This window comes from Seriola aureovittata, chromosome 23, assembly GCF_021018895.1.
Source record: "Seriola aureovittata isolate HTS-2021-v1 ecotype China chromosome 23, ASM2101889v1, whole genome shotgun sequence".
Lineage (NCBI taxonomy): Eukaryota > Metazoa > Chordata > Actinopteri > Carangiformes > Carangidae > Seriola > Seriola aureovittata.
This window is the reverse complement of record NC_079386.1, coordinates 1614779-1630020: the sequence shown is the minus strand read 5'-3', so window position 1 is coordinate 1630020 and position 15242 is coordinate 1614779. Positions and strand designations below refer to the sequence as shown.

Below are 15242 nucleotides of genomic sequence, written 5' to 3'. Positions count from 1 at the left end.
TGTGACGAGGTCAGCTGATCTTTATTAGCTACATACTAACAAGAAAAACTATAGCTGTGTCCCAGTTCAGGGGCGTCACCAGCTGCGTTACCGTTGCATCGCAAAGCACAGCTTGCTTAGCAACCTTGACAACATGTAACTCTTTTTCATAAAAACTTGAGGTTTTATGGCCCTTGGTTTTAACAGTTGCACCGTTAGCTGTTGAACTGGCTACTCTCTACCCTTAGGGAATGTGCCGGAGGCTTGTCAGATTTCCACTCTAACAATATTAGCCTCCGTGTTATTAGTGAGATAAAGGCAGGTGCATCAGCCTGAGCATGTGACAGCGAAGCTTCGTATAGGTGCCACCCCAAATGTTGCAATTGCAGGATCTGGTTGTACTTCTTTCTTACAGACCCATGAAAAGATCCAGAATGGAGCCAGCGTCGGGCCAGCGTCCGGCCAGCGTCGGGCCAGCGTCCGGCCAGCGTCCGGCCACTCCAGAACATGTGATAAAGGGTGGCTTCCTCGTGTTTACAACGGGAGCAAGTCGGGTCTGTTCCTGGGAACGTCCTAGCATCCTGCTTTCAAGAGATGGAGTCAGTGTGTTATTTTAAATGATCTTAGATGTTGAATGGATCCGTTCAATCGCAGACTGACAAACATCCTCTGAGAGTTCTCCTGTCTTCAATGATAGTAATAATAATAACAGTGATAGTAGCAGCAGTAACAGCAACAATAATGTTTAATGGTAACTGTGATGCTCCTACTGATATAAGCAATAATGATAGCTAATAACTAATAATAATAATGATTGATTATGATAATTAAACAGCTGGGGTTGAGCAGGATAATGAGGCGGTCGGTGGTTTGCATTTGCAGATCCAGACTCTACAGCTCTGGAGGTGGGAGGACCTGCAGAGAGGAACAGGAGGAGAGAAAGAAAGAAAGAAAGAGAGGAGGATCAGAAGGGTAAGGTTTCATGTTGGTGTCTTTCTCCACCACAAACAGAGCTGATGTTCTTCTGCAGTTCAACCTCAGTCTCATCAGTCCATCATGTCCCAGTAGTGTTGTGGAGAGTCAACCTTCAGCTCCATGATGCAGCAGTTTCCTCTGCTGCCTCCGAGCTTCATGACAGGGAGGAGGGTGGATCAGTGTGACAACGGTACGTTATCAGAGTCAGTCCAGATCTCAAACATGGGCAAAAATATAGCAGTCCAGATGCCTCCCTGTCCTCCGTTGTCTGAAGTGCAGCACATATAACTTCATGTTGTACTTTGTAGACGAGAGACATCAGGAGCTTTTTCACCAGCCAGAGTCAGAGATAGTAAACTAACCAGCCAGCAGCCACTCTGATTTGAAAACCTCTCACCTTGAGAAAGATTAGTTCAAATAGATTGTGTTTGTTCATAGTTGTAACTTCATTGTTCATTGGTTCACTTCCTTTTTTTGTCACTGTATCAGGGCGCAAGTTCTCAGGTGACTGAGCTGAACACTGTGGTGTCTGTACACTGTAAAAAATCTGAACACAAAGGTCATGTCCTACGTTCTGCAGATCAGTGGTACAGGAGTCCAGCTCTCTGACAGAGGAGACTACAGCCCAAACACTAGTCTGGAAAAATAGGAACTCTGAGGTCTGTGAGGAATGAGGAAGAGCAGTCTGAAACTGAAACCTTGGTATTTATGTCATGTAACTGCGGTTTTTTAGTAGCAGACTGAGCAGAGATGAACCAGCGACAGCAGCCTCATCCACAGCCTCACGCACATTCAACACAGTTGAGTTTTTCATACATCAACATGGACATCAGTCTAAATATACACACACACTAAATAAACACAAAAGCCAAAACACGAATAACAAGACAATAAACGCAGATTCAAAAGAACATGGGAGATACGGAGGACTGACCCTGGCAAAATCAAAAATAACTAAATAAATTTAATCATTTATTTTATTTACTTTTTCTTTTGTTATTATGTTACTTCATGATGCATTCAAACAATGTGATGTGTGATTGCTTTTTTCCATTCAAACCTTTTGTAAGACTCAATTGTAACCAAAGGTAATGAATCTACAGAATCTAATGCATTCACTCAAATTCTGCCGTTTTCCTGAATCAACCATATAATTATCCCAGAATTCTGAGATAATGATCTTGTTAATTCAGAAAAAGTGGATTTTTTTGAGAAAAAGTTTTCCCTAAAATAATAAAATAATAAAATAATAAAATTCCTCAGAATTCTGAGATAATTATTACTTTAATTCAGAAAAACTGAGCAATTTATTTCCTTAACGTTTATACGGAAGCATTACACTTTCGTATGAATCTGACTTAAAAGAGATAATACAGAAGCAACTGAGGACCAATGAAATAAATCAAACCGAGGCTTCCCAGAAGTAAATCAATAGATAAATAAATAATAATAACCTTAAAAACAGGTGCTGTTGCTTTGGTCTGAATCTGTCCGATAACCACGCCCCCTCTTTTGAAGATAACAGATGGAAATAATGAAAACTAGGAAATAAATGTGGCATTATAAAATAAAAGTCCCCACAAACAAATAAATATATAATTTTTAAAATAAAAAGTTTATTTACTTATTTAGTTTATTTATGTATTCATCTATTTATTTCTATAGCCATTTATGTATTTACTCACTTATATATTTAGCCTTTATTTATATATTTCTACATGTATTACCTAATCTATTTATTTCAGGATTTATTTCATAGCTGTATTTGTCTATTTATGTATTTATTGATCTAGATGTCATTCCATAGTCAGGGTTTTCATTTATCTCTAAATTATTCTGTTAAAATGTCGATTTACCAACATTTAAACTAAAATATTTTTTCTTTTTGCAAAGACTTTTTCATGTGTAATTCATTTAGATGTTCCTGTCAGTCCAAACAGCCTGAGCCTCCGTACAGAGTGAACACACGAACAGCAGCTGACTTGTGTTGACATGTTTTACAGTGTGCACTCTCTGCTCATGCGTGATCTGACTCCAGCGCCGCTCGGGAACTATTCGCACTCAGACGCTTTCTGTGAGAGTGAGTGAGTATGTGTGTGTGTGTGTCTCTGTGTGTGTGTGTGTGTGTCACTGATCGCGGAGTTGTGTGTCTGTGTCACTGACTAGTCCTGTGCGTGTGTGTGTGTGTCTGCCTGTGTGATCGATACTGCAGCAATTAGTCATCTCCAATTAATTCCCATTAACCAGCCGGTGAGAGTGTTGTTCATCTGCTGCCGCTTCCTCTTCCAACAGCAGCCGTGATGTGTGAGTAGAAAGCCCGCCAGGCTCAGCCACAGCACCCGGAGAGGTGTCTCCAAACATGGACAGGATAGGGGTGTCATTCCTGGACCCTCTGGATGACTACGAGTTAATTCACAGGATTGGGTGCGGCACCTATGGAGATGTGTTCAAGGTGAGTGAGAACGTTTCCTCGTGTTTTCAGAATTAAAAAAAAAAAAAAAAAAAAAATCCTCCTTCAGGACGAAAGGTTGTGTCACCACGGGGTTTCTCACTTCCTGTCATCAAGGTGAAACTGTGTCTTATTGGAGAAGTGTGTGTTCTCCATCAAGAGCACAGCTGCATGAAGAGAGCTCAGAGCTGAGAGACTCGTTATCAGCTCTGAGGGTTAAATTACACACAACAGAGGAGGTGGAATTTCAAAATAATGGTCGTGTTCCAAAAATGGTGAAAGTATTCTAATTCATGTTAGTATTGGAGATGGGTGAGAGAGAGAGAGAGAGAGAGAGAGAGAGAGAGAGAGTGTGTGTGTGTGTGTGTGTGTGTGTGTGTGTGTGTGTGTGTGTGTGTGTGTGTGTGTGTGTGTGTGTGTGTGTGACAAAAAAAAGCCGTTTAACACTTTCAACCCAGTATCTCTTATTATCAGGCAGGTGTTTCACAGAGGACAGTGTCAGCCTGTTGCATCAGTGGTGCCACAGGCTCATGTTGTTTTCACATGGGGGGGGGGCATATATTATATATATATCATAATATGTCAAGTGGACTTCATTCTAGAACTCATTTAAACACAACTTGAGCTGAACACTGCGCTGCTCAAAGGGCAATTAGTAATTAATAAAAATAAATAAATAAAAGCAAGTAAAAGAAATGTATAGAATAAGTAAAACACAAGGAAAACATAGTAAATATACTGTATACAGAACATGTAAACATGCTGACAAAAACAAGAAACAACAAGGAGCAAATACACAATTATGTACATGACAACGGACTAAAAGGTTAGAGAGCTAAAAAGGCCAGTGAATGAAAACGGGTCTTCAGCCGGGATTTAAAAATAGAGATAGAGGGAGCACATATAGCAGTGACTGCAGAAGCTCTGTCACCTTTTAGTCGGTGGTGATGGTGGGACAGGCAGGAGAGATGAACTTTCGGGTCTTAAAGATCCAGGAGCTGAGTATCGATGAATGAGGTCTGTGATGTGAGGTGGGGTCTGGACTTTAATCAGCAGGGTCTTAAACTGAATTCTAAACTGAACAGGAAGCCAGTGAAGAGAGGCCGAGACTGAGGTGATGTGCTCGTTCTTTTTAGTGCCAGTCAACATCCAGCTGCAGGCGAGGTAGTGAAGACTGTTGAAGGCATGAATACAGAGAGTTACAGTGGAGGTGTGATGGAGATGTGGATTACTTTCTCCATATGATTGAAGGACAAAATCAGTTTAAGTTTAGTTTGGTTCTTAACAGAGGTGATGTGTTTGTCAAGGCAGAACTCAGAATCAAGGATCACACCCAGGTGTTTTGCATGAGACTTCACATATGGCTTGATGTCTAATTTTCGGTTTACAAATGAAATATCCAGCAGAAGAATCTGCTTTTGATTAATTCCATTTGATTAAGTCACAGTCCTGGATGCTGAAAGGATGAATCGCATCACGCAGCCTTTGTGTTCATCAGCAAAGTCTGGTGTCGTCTCTTCTCGCTCGACGATTTGGGTGTCAGGACGCAAACTTCCTGTGCTGTTAACCCGCCCCGGTGCCTTCTGCATCCTGCCCAAGAAAAACAAGAATTGGTATTGTTTCTGTTTCACACCCCAGACGGCATGGCCCGGGCAAACAGCCTGAAGGTCCTGGGGCAAAAAAAAGAAATAAAGACCTGTGGACCTGTCATTCAGGTTGTTTCAGAGTCATGAGGTTCTGTAAATGTGGAACAATATTTATATGTTGACATGAAAAAAGGACTTTTGAATACTGGAGTATTCTTAAAATGAAGTGCTCCAGTATTTTAGCTCCAGTAAAAATGTGACTGATCAACTTTCACGTGTTTTGGAGGAATATTTGCTGTGGACTTTGTCACCTCTGGTGTTGAAAGCTCCACAAATCTGTATTGACTTTATGTCTTTATTTTCTTTCAATGCTTCCCCCATTCAAACAGGTTTGTGAGCTCCTTCCTGCTGTAAGCCGCTCAACTGTAGAAGGGAGCGCCCGGGTTCGTTTAGCCTGGCCTGTAACTTAGCTGCTAACTAGCTCTCAGTCTGGACCGCTCTGCTGAGCAATGATGAGTCATTGAAGTGGCGTTTGGAATAACTTTATTCCCCGCCTGGCAGTGAACACAACACCCGCCCTTTCAGTGCTTTTCACTGACTACCTGTAGCATGTAGTTTTAATACGTTCACTCACAGACACAAGAGGGAGATCTACTTCTATAACACCTCAATGACTACACACACACACACACACACACACACACACACACACACAGGTTACCCACAAGGGTCCCAAAGCTGGGACAGTGACAGGTTTGTAAAAGAGCTGGAGATGAATTCTGTGACAGTTGTCTTCTTCTGCTCTAGAGGAGGATGTGCATTTATTTTTGAGTTGTCTGAAGTCAGCTGAAGGCCTGTTTCACCAGTACACCTCACAGCAGCTCAGGATTTATCTGTTAGCTTGGACATTGTTGATAATTCTGTGGAGAACCAGGAGCTTCATCTGTCCTTATTCATAACATTCAGTAACACAGTCTGTAACTTCTGCCTCTAGGTTTCTCTCAATCAAAACAATAACAAAACACGGCGTTGGGTGATGTCATGAAATAGTGTGGGATCATGGGAGTTCTTGTCTTCACCACTATTACCGTAAGCTCCTCCCGGTTTGGATTCCTTTAGTGTTAGTCGTTCAGGAAATCAAACAGATTCTAACCATTAAAAACACTGAATGAAGCAGTTTGACATTTAAAGTCAGTGTTTGAGCGACGCTGTACGGAGGACAGAGACTCAGGGAAGAGTTGGAGCTGAGATTGATGCTAATCTTTGCTCTGATTGTTTCTCTGATAACTTATGAAGCAGACGTTCAGCAGGTTTTTACCAGCAGCTGAATTGTCCACAGAGGTTTCCTCCTCTCCATAACAAACACACCAGGGGATTAAAACCAGTAGAAACACTGAAGAAAGCAGTTTGACTTAAAAACTTAAAGATTCACTGACGCTCTTCAGTGACACAGGACAGGACGTCTCCAGCAGCTGGGAGCTGAGCTGTCTAACATTTCCTCAGCTTGTTTCTCTGATAACTTCAGATCCAGACGTCCGACGACTAAAATCCTTCATCTGGTTCAAATATAGAGTTAAAAACCACCAAGGTGTAAAAAGTGTCTGTGGCTTAAAACTAGATAAAAGTCAATGTTGAGCTTCTGTCAGACAAACACACTGACACATGATCATAGAGGATATGATGTCATTGAATGAAACAAAGTGTTACCATGATTAAAATCACAGATTTCTCTTGTTTGAAAATTGATGGAAACATTTGTGATAATGTAAGAACACAACTCAACAACATATAGAACATAGGTCCAGTTGTTTTTAGACATTTTGCTGTGGAAAAGTTATAGATTATAAATTTGAAGGCTGTGAAATAATAGGTTTGATGTATATAATTGTCAGCAGGTCACTTTCAGTTTCTCTTGATAACATAGATGGAGATAAATCTCAGTCATTCCTGTCTAACACTTTGAGTGCAGGATCAAATCTTTCAATGTTGATTTTAAAGGATCGAATCAGTTTTGGTCTCGTCAATCAGCAGAGACAGAGTGACACTGTCACACATCTCTTTTACATTTGCATTATTTGTCAGCCAGTCTGTTCATTCATGAATCCCACTGTAGACAGCTTAGGGTCTGTACACACCCGCCACGTTCATTCAGTCAGTACTGGATAGGTTAACTGTCAGAGGAGGAGGAGTAGTGACGATGTTTAGAACAGTAACTGACACATGACTTCACATATACAGTGACCCCGCCTCCAGCTGTTCTCTTCTGTTCTGTACGGAAACCTCAGAGTCAGGTTTGCTCTGTTTAAACCAGGTTCCATCAGGACCAGGATATGGGGGTCAGTCTGTGATACAGAATCTTCAGCTGATCTCATTTAAATTGATTAAACAGACTTCTGATATTTAAATATATCAACCCCGGGACATTTGGGGGTTACCCACTAATTTCCAGGGTTATAACTTGTACAAGAAACAGGCTGGCGGTGTTTACGAGGGCCGTTAGTGATCAGGAGTGTCAGACACAGAGACTGAGGGTGGAGGTCAAGCTGTTCTGTGTGTCACACCTTCACAGGAAGGTAGTGTGAGTTCTATGTTCATGGATAATAGATGAGACCCCGCAGGATTTGGGTGGAGGTGAATAACCTCATTAAATATCATATTGACATTTGTAATCCAACATTATCCTCCAGACCAGCGGTTCCCAACCTGTGGGCCACGAAGGTATAAGTCGGCCAACAAATCATTTGCAAAACAGTAAAACTTTTGTTAAAAAATAGAAATGTAAAAATGTAACACAAAATGATCTTTAAAAACGTTAAAAATCTTGAAAAAGTCCTTTCATTGTTTTTTTTTCTCACAGGAAGGCCTGTCACTGTGAGTAGCCAATGATAGGAACTTTTATATTGGACCACATCATGTACTTGTTTGCTCTCTCAGTCTGATTGTGCGCCAAGAGATCACATCCATGGCAAAAACTGGAGCGTCAAAATATATAGCTGGTTAGCAACAGGAAGAGTTCAAAGGAAAGAGTCAAGAGAAAAAAAAGGAAAACTTTCCCGCATGTTTCCTCTACTTTCAGTTCAGTCCTGAAAGTTCGATTGTTATCATTAAAATATAAAGTGCTCTGAGAATGAATTATTATTTGTCCTCCGTATGGTTATGGGGTCGGATGTCGGCCAAACATTTTTTGAGATTTTCAAGTTGGCCATGAGTTGGAAAACGTCTGGAACCACTGCTAAAAATATCTCGTTGATAAGTCTACTGATGGTGGTCAGGACTGTAGTACTCGTCTGGTGACTGGATTTGGACGTGAGGACTCAGACTTTGTTGTTAGTTTTTTGTAATAACTTGACAGAAGATATTGACTTCTATTTTAATATTATAACATTATTGAGTTTGGTGTAAGGGCAGACCTGTGTGTTCTCCAACCTACATGTGGATTCACATATCGTGGTGCTTGATGACTCGGACTCAGATAATGGGGACTCGGCTCAGACTTGACTCAGACTGGAGGTTTAGTGACTCGACCTGCCTGTGGTTTAGAGACCAGGACCTGGTTTTAGACCTGGATCTTTCCCAGAAACCAGTGTAATAAAGCTGCAGTCACTGTGGTGCATGTTGTACGTTGTCTGTGAACATTTAACACACATGTTCAGTGTCAATGGATTTGTTGCAATCACATTTCCTATAAAATAGCTGTTGCAGATTAGTTGTATATAAAGGTGATTTCTCAGAGACAGGTTTGTCCACTGGTCCAGATATAACAGCAGCAGGACAGAGAGGACTGAACACAGCAGGACATATGACATTAGAAGACAGAGCGCTGCTGAAACTTCACGTGGCCTGTAGATTTACAGGGTGTTGTTATTTAACTCATGAAGGGTTTGGATTCCCGCAGTAAGTGTCGTAGTAGATTCTCATTTATATGAATGGAGAATAACCTCCAGAGACATGTTTCAGCAGCCAGCGCAGAAGTGACGTCAGGAGGTAAGAGTAGATTTGTTGGGGACTATGTTCAGCTGCGGATTAATCTTTTCTTTTAGCCTTTTGTGCTTCTATTCTTTCCCATGAGAACTGTAGCATGGCAAAGGAAGTTGTGTGTCTTTGTTTTGTTTTCAGTGGTTTGCTTGATGTCTAGAGACGATCATTCAGTCGTTGCAACATACAGACAGGTGACATATATAGAAATCAACACAGGCTGTTGGTGAGGCCGTCATAGACTCTCCGAGTGTACGGGCCTCAGCTAGAGAGACCGCGAACACCATGTCATATGAGTCGCATGATTTTCAGACCAATTAAATCATTCAGTGAGACCTCATGAGCTATATGGAAGAATATGTGTTTGATCTGTCTCTACACTCAGAATAAGTTGTGTCTTTTCAACAACAACTCATACATGGTCTGGTTTTATTTTTGAATTATTGATCTGCTTTTTTCTGTCAGGTTCAGTTGTTGATCTCTTACAGCCCAATAACATTTTCTTCATGAAGTTACCTGTAGGAGATATTAACTCATGCTATTCTTCCTCTTTTTAAAATTCCTCCAAACATGTTTTAAACTCTTTAAAAATGGTCAGCTATGATTCATATTAGTTAAACATATTACATACAAACATAAATATATTAGTTTATCATGGTTTTCACACATTAAACTGGGTCTGAAGCTCATCTCCTCTTACTTCCTGATTGAGAAATCTGGATCAGGCCTTGTGCCCCGCCCACCACCTGCTCTCTCCAGGTGGACAGGTGAAAGAGTATCAAGATGGTTAGAGGAGGAAACATCAATCTCTAATGGTGGACTCGGGTGAGGTGAGCTCCACTGATTTTCCACATCAGTGTGTGTTTCCAGGTGTTGAGAACTGCTGTATGTGGAAAAAGTAGTATAAAGTCTTAAGAGCTGTGTGAGGCCCGTCCTCAAGTGATGTCACTTGAGTCAGTGTGGGTGGGATCTAAACACTACAAGTTTAAAAAGTAAAAAAAAATCACCCCACTCCTCCCTTGGCTACATTAGCTGCTACTAGCATTATACACCACAATCTCTGTCCCAGCTGTTGGTGGTTGAATTGCATTGTGGGTATTGTATTGTGCTGTTCATCATGAGTCTTACAGTGTTATAGATAGGGAACCTAAACTCAGTTCCAAATTAGAACTAATTTGAAAATGACAAAAACTGGGTACCTGTAAAAAGAAAAAAAAAAAGTGAATTTTCGTTCTGCTTATCAGTTCCCCCATATATCTATCTGCCGGGACCTGTCCACGTCACGTAGCAACGCAACAGCATGTTCATTTGTTTAGATACGAGCTAGCATCACAGTGTCAGGCGAGGGAGAGCACAGCCCACACAGCGACAACAGTTTTAATATGCGCTCAATACAATTAACTCCAGGAAATGAGCTAGCATGCATGCTAACGTCACAACAGTGTGAAAGCTGGATCGTGCAGAGTGATAGTGAAAGAGATTGTGGGAAGCTAATTAGCTTTAGCACATCAAATCTGAGCAAACACTGACATAAATTGATACTGAGCTTTGAAGACAGCTCACTGAACAGGTCTCTCACATTACACACAGTTGTTTCATCCATTATTGATATAAATGATCAAGTAGAACAGCTTTCATTTTCAATCAGCAGCACTTTACTTTACTACAAACACTGTCTGAGTGATTCTTAACCACTGACATGATGACAAAATGATATGAGCAACATTCTGCTGACTTATTCTGCATCATATCTGTGTAACAACGTACTGCAGCCTGTGCATATGCATGGGAACAGTCCTATATACACTAACAGACAATAGATCATTATCACCCCCCTCACTGCTGCTGTTGGTGGCTTTGGTAGAGCAGCAACCACAGGAATCAAGTAAAACCTCTGGACATGTGACTGCGTGGGCATTAAATGGACTCTAATTACACTGCTGTCACAGGAAACTCAGTCCAGAACCTTTTATTAATCTTGATCCATGATTCATGTCCTCCTGTGGCTCTAACCGGCCTCAGTCAGCCCACACTTACACTGGTTCTGTTCACAGTAGTTTTACACACAACACTGTAAGTTGCTGTTTCCACATAATGGGAAAAAAAAACCTGCAGCAGAAGTTGAAACTGCCATATTGTGCAGTTTCAAGTTCAGAGTAACAGTTACCTGGTAGTGCTACCAGGATCTGTGTTTTCCATCTACTGATGTGAACTTAGTTCATTCAGCCATGAGTGTTACTGTAAATTCAGATGTGTGATCACTGCCACTACACTTCATTTCCCAGGAAGAAGTTTCTTTTGTCTTCCTGTATGACTGTTGAGCGTTGGTAACAATTAGAGGCTCTGATTCTGATGAGACGACACTGAAACCTGACAGAAGTGTCGAAGGAACAGAACTGAAGTGAGACTAGAGCCTTTACTCTGGCGTATGACCTACTCTGTTGGTGGCACTGTAAATAATGCATCACACATTTAGATTCCTCATTTGGATTTTAGCTGTGATGGATGTTGACACAGAGGCTGAGAGGAGGCTGTGAAATATGCAGAGAGAGAAGCCAGGAGCCAAAGAAATGTAAACTGTATTAACACAGTTCTGTAGCTGAATAACAAACAGATTATAAAGTACTGTCAAAACATCTTGCTAGACTGTGAATCCATGCTTGTGCTGAGACATACTATACATGCTTCACACTGCAGCACTGTTACAAGAAGTGAACTTCTAAACATGTCTATAATTATACTGTTTAATGTTAATGTTATTATATAAAATGCATTTTTTTCCAGTAAGTACTATTAAATGCAAATATGGAAGATTAAAACTAGAATACATGCGCAAATGTCAAAATACGCATTGAGGTGTTCTGATAGAAGAACATAATAGATCCAGGTCCAGGTCCAATGTTTGGATTCAGGTTTCATCTTAGTACAGTCAAGTATGTCTGATGTGTCTAAACAATATGGCTGAAAGACATACCTGAAAGGTATACATCAATATTCTTACTCTTTTAAATGGTTTTGCCTAATTATTTTTTTACTTAGAGGAGTAATTCACACTAACCAGTCTTCCATACATGACATCAGACTAGATTTGCACGGATTAGATTTATTCAAACATTCTTTTATTAAAGTATCTATTTGTAAGTTTTGCTATTGCTACATAGCTAAAGTTAGCATTAACAGCTGTTTACTCACCAGTCTTGCCGAGTGATTCAGCCATAACAATAGCAAAACTTATAGCTGCTTTAATGATATTGTTAAATATGAATATATTTATTAAACAACAAATGATACTGGATTTATGAGTCTAATAGTGATATTATACACCACAATGTTATCATGGAGTTCAAAAGGATTTATTGGCTGTTGATAATTTTTTTTAAACATGAGCCCATGAACAAAGAAGCGGGACATTTTCTGTTGGACAAACTACATCGTGGAGACACTTTCTAAATGACCGCAAAGCTAGTTTGGTATTTCTGTTCTGCAATTTCTTAAATCAACAAACACACTCGCACTGACTCGACCATTTATAGGCATAGTTCTAATGTTACTATATTAGATTCTATTTATAATACATTTTTGAAGGAACCATCTGTAAGTTTTGCTATTGCTACATAGCTAACGTTAGAGGTAGAGGGAAACACCAATGTTGACTCTTTATCACGTCTTGTCTGCTACTAAAGAAAAGACATCTCATCACTTTTTCCGATACCGACTCACTGTAGCGTCCAATCTGCCCTGAAGACATAGCTGCTCAGAGGACGTATTATAACCTTTTGTAATCCAACAATGGCTGAAGGTCTTGTCAATACTGGGAAATAAACAGCTGCTAATGCTAACATTAGCTATCCAGCAACAGCAAAACATAGAAATGGCTCCTTTTAAAAATCACCAGTATTGCAGTCTTTGAACATGTTGTGGCTAAATGTTTCTGCAAATCAGTGCACAGATATGAATGCTTTCTGTCTCACTCAGAACACACAAACACACCTACACACACACATCAACACACAAACCACGTGCAGTCACTGCAGCATGGAGTCACATTATGTCGCAAGATACTTATTCATCATACTTAGCTATCACTTATCTACATTACTAATTTACTTAGTATAGTGTAGTATAGTGATATGGATATTGTAATAATTTACAATAGATATTAACAATAATGTATAGTGCAGATCAATAAAGTGATGATCAATCAATATAAAGCATTGTAAACATGGTAGGAAGCTCATAGAGAGAAATGTCTCCATGTAAGAGAGTGGCCACAGCTGTCTGCATGGTTAAAGTGGCATCTCTTTTGTTTGCAGTCAGTTAAAAGCCATGGCTCACTTGGTTTTCCCAGTGGTAATGTGGTGGTAGCATGAAGCATCGGTATTGTATAGATTATTGTAAAGTGGTTAAACCAGAAGTTTGAGTGTTCTGATGAATGGTTTTATTGCAGTTGATGAAATCTCTTGTGTGATTTGTAGGAGCTGCAGGACTGTTCTTTTAAAGCAGCAAAAAACCGAACTGATCTGATGTCTGACCACACATCAGTTCTGGACAGTATACTGGCAAATGCACTCAAACATAATTATAAAGGTCTGTGAGCCGCTTTGACATTTTGTTGGGTTCCTTTTTTTCCTGGGAAATGTATCAACACAGTCAGAGAGAAAAATAAGTCTCTGGTGTTTCTCTGAGGTTTAGTCCACATGTAAACATGTATTTTTGAAAATGTTGATTTTTTTTTTTCTATCAGCTTCGGCCACTGGAATCAGGCCTTTTGCAAAACTTCCTCCCAGGGGAAGATGTTCAGAAATTCAGTTTTGATGTGTAGGAAAACCGAGCCTTTGGCTTGTGACATCAGTGTGTGCGCTGTTATGTTCTTTCTTTACATGAGATCATATATTTACACTCCTTCTGTGTTTTATTTGAGGTATCGATCCATAAGAAGAAATATTTGTGGTTTGGTAGTTTTACATCTCCTCTCTCAGGCTTCTCTCTGGAGCTCTAGTAACAAAAGGTTGGTGAGCCAATCAGAGGAGAGGAGGCTGTGTGCATTTCTCTGTGGCCTGAGGCTTGGATACTTCCACAGTATTAATATAGTACCTAGACCTGCTTTACCAAGTGGGTAAACATTACCTGCTAAACATCAGTATCTTAGCATTGTTATCTTGAGCACATTTGCATGCTAATTTTAGCATTTAGCTTAAAGCCTGAGAACAACATCATGGAGCTGCTAGCATTGCTGTAGACTCTTAGACTCTTGTTACTGTATATTAACAATGCATCAAATAGCTGTGTGTAATGTGAAAAGTGTCACTCATTACCACCTAACTATAAATGTCTTTTCAGGTCTACAGATGTTTTTACACGGTCCACATCTGGCTTGGTCTCTGTCCTCTAATTGGGAAGACATGGTTAGCAATTGTAGCAAACAGGAGAGTCATTAAGTGGACACGAACAGTACTCCAGATGAATGCTAATGTTGCTATGTGTCTGCTGGCTGTGGAAATAGTAAATAGCAAACCTATTTGTCATAAGAACTGTATAAGGCAATAATATGTCAACCAGGTGTTTTAACTTGCTATTGAAACTAGAGCTGCTCGAGAGTTTTGTCTGGCCTGAATCTGAGTTGTGCACACCTATGAGTGTGTAACTTTTGCTGAACAGAGAGCAAAATAAATCCTAAACATGATTGTTTTTTTTCTGGCCCAGCATATGCCTGGTTCCACCTCCCAAGCCTGGCCCATATACAGCATGATTACCAGTTGCTATGCCCAGATCTGGACCAAGAAAACCTTTTAGGATACAGGATATCAGCTGGAATCTGCCCAGATGTGGAAGTATATTGGCTAGACTCAGACTGAGGCATATGTTGGGCCAGAAGGTTCATTTTGCTATTTGTAGAGAAGGGGCATGAAGTCAGTAAACTGCAATATCTATCTAACGTTTGCTAACATTAGCCACCATGAGCTACTGGTTATACCAGACAAAGAATGTAGCAGTGTACTCAACTGAAAAGATTGTGTTTTATTGTTTATGACTTCATCTTTTCATTTTGTAGGAGGAATAAAGTTACATCTTCTTACTTTAAGGAGTGCAAGATAAAAAAGCACAGGACCACATCACCCGTTATCTTTCAGTTGCTGTGTTCAGTTAAACATCATGTTTGCCTCATTCATCTACAGCTTCTGCTTCCTCCCTCCCATTTTGGACATAACTCTGAGCGGCTGTTATTTCAGGCTCGGCTGAGTAAAAACCATGTCAGAGACATTACTATCACTGTCACA

General features: G+C 40.2%; 1 protein-coding gene across 1 annotated transcript in view; it reads left to right on the top strand.

The window, feature by feature from the left end:
- The first annotated feature begins 3046 nt into the window (after positions 1-3046).
- Positions 3047-15242, top strand: part of map4k2 (mitogen-activated protein kinase kinase kinase kinase 2) — a 40197-nt gene continuing 28001 nt past the window's right edge. The window contains 1 exon segment of the mRNA XM_056368578.1: positions 3047-3406. Within this exon segment, the coding sequence (XP_056224553.1) occupies positions 3314-3406 (93 nt within the window). The 5' untranslated portion in view covers positions 3047-3313.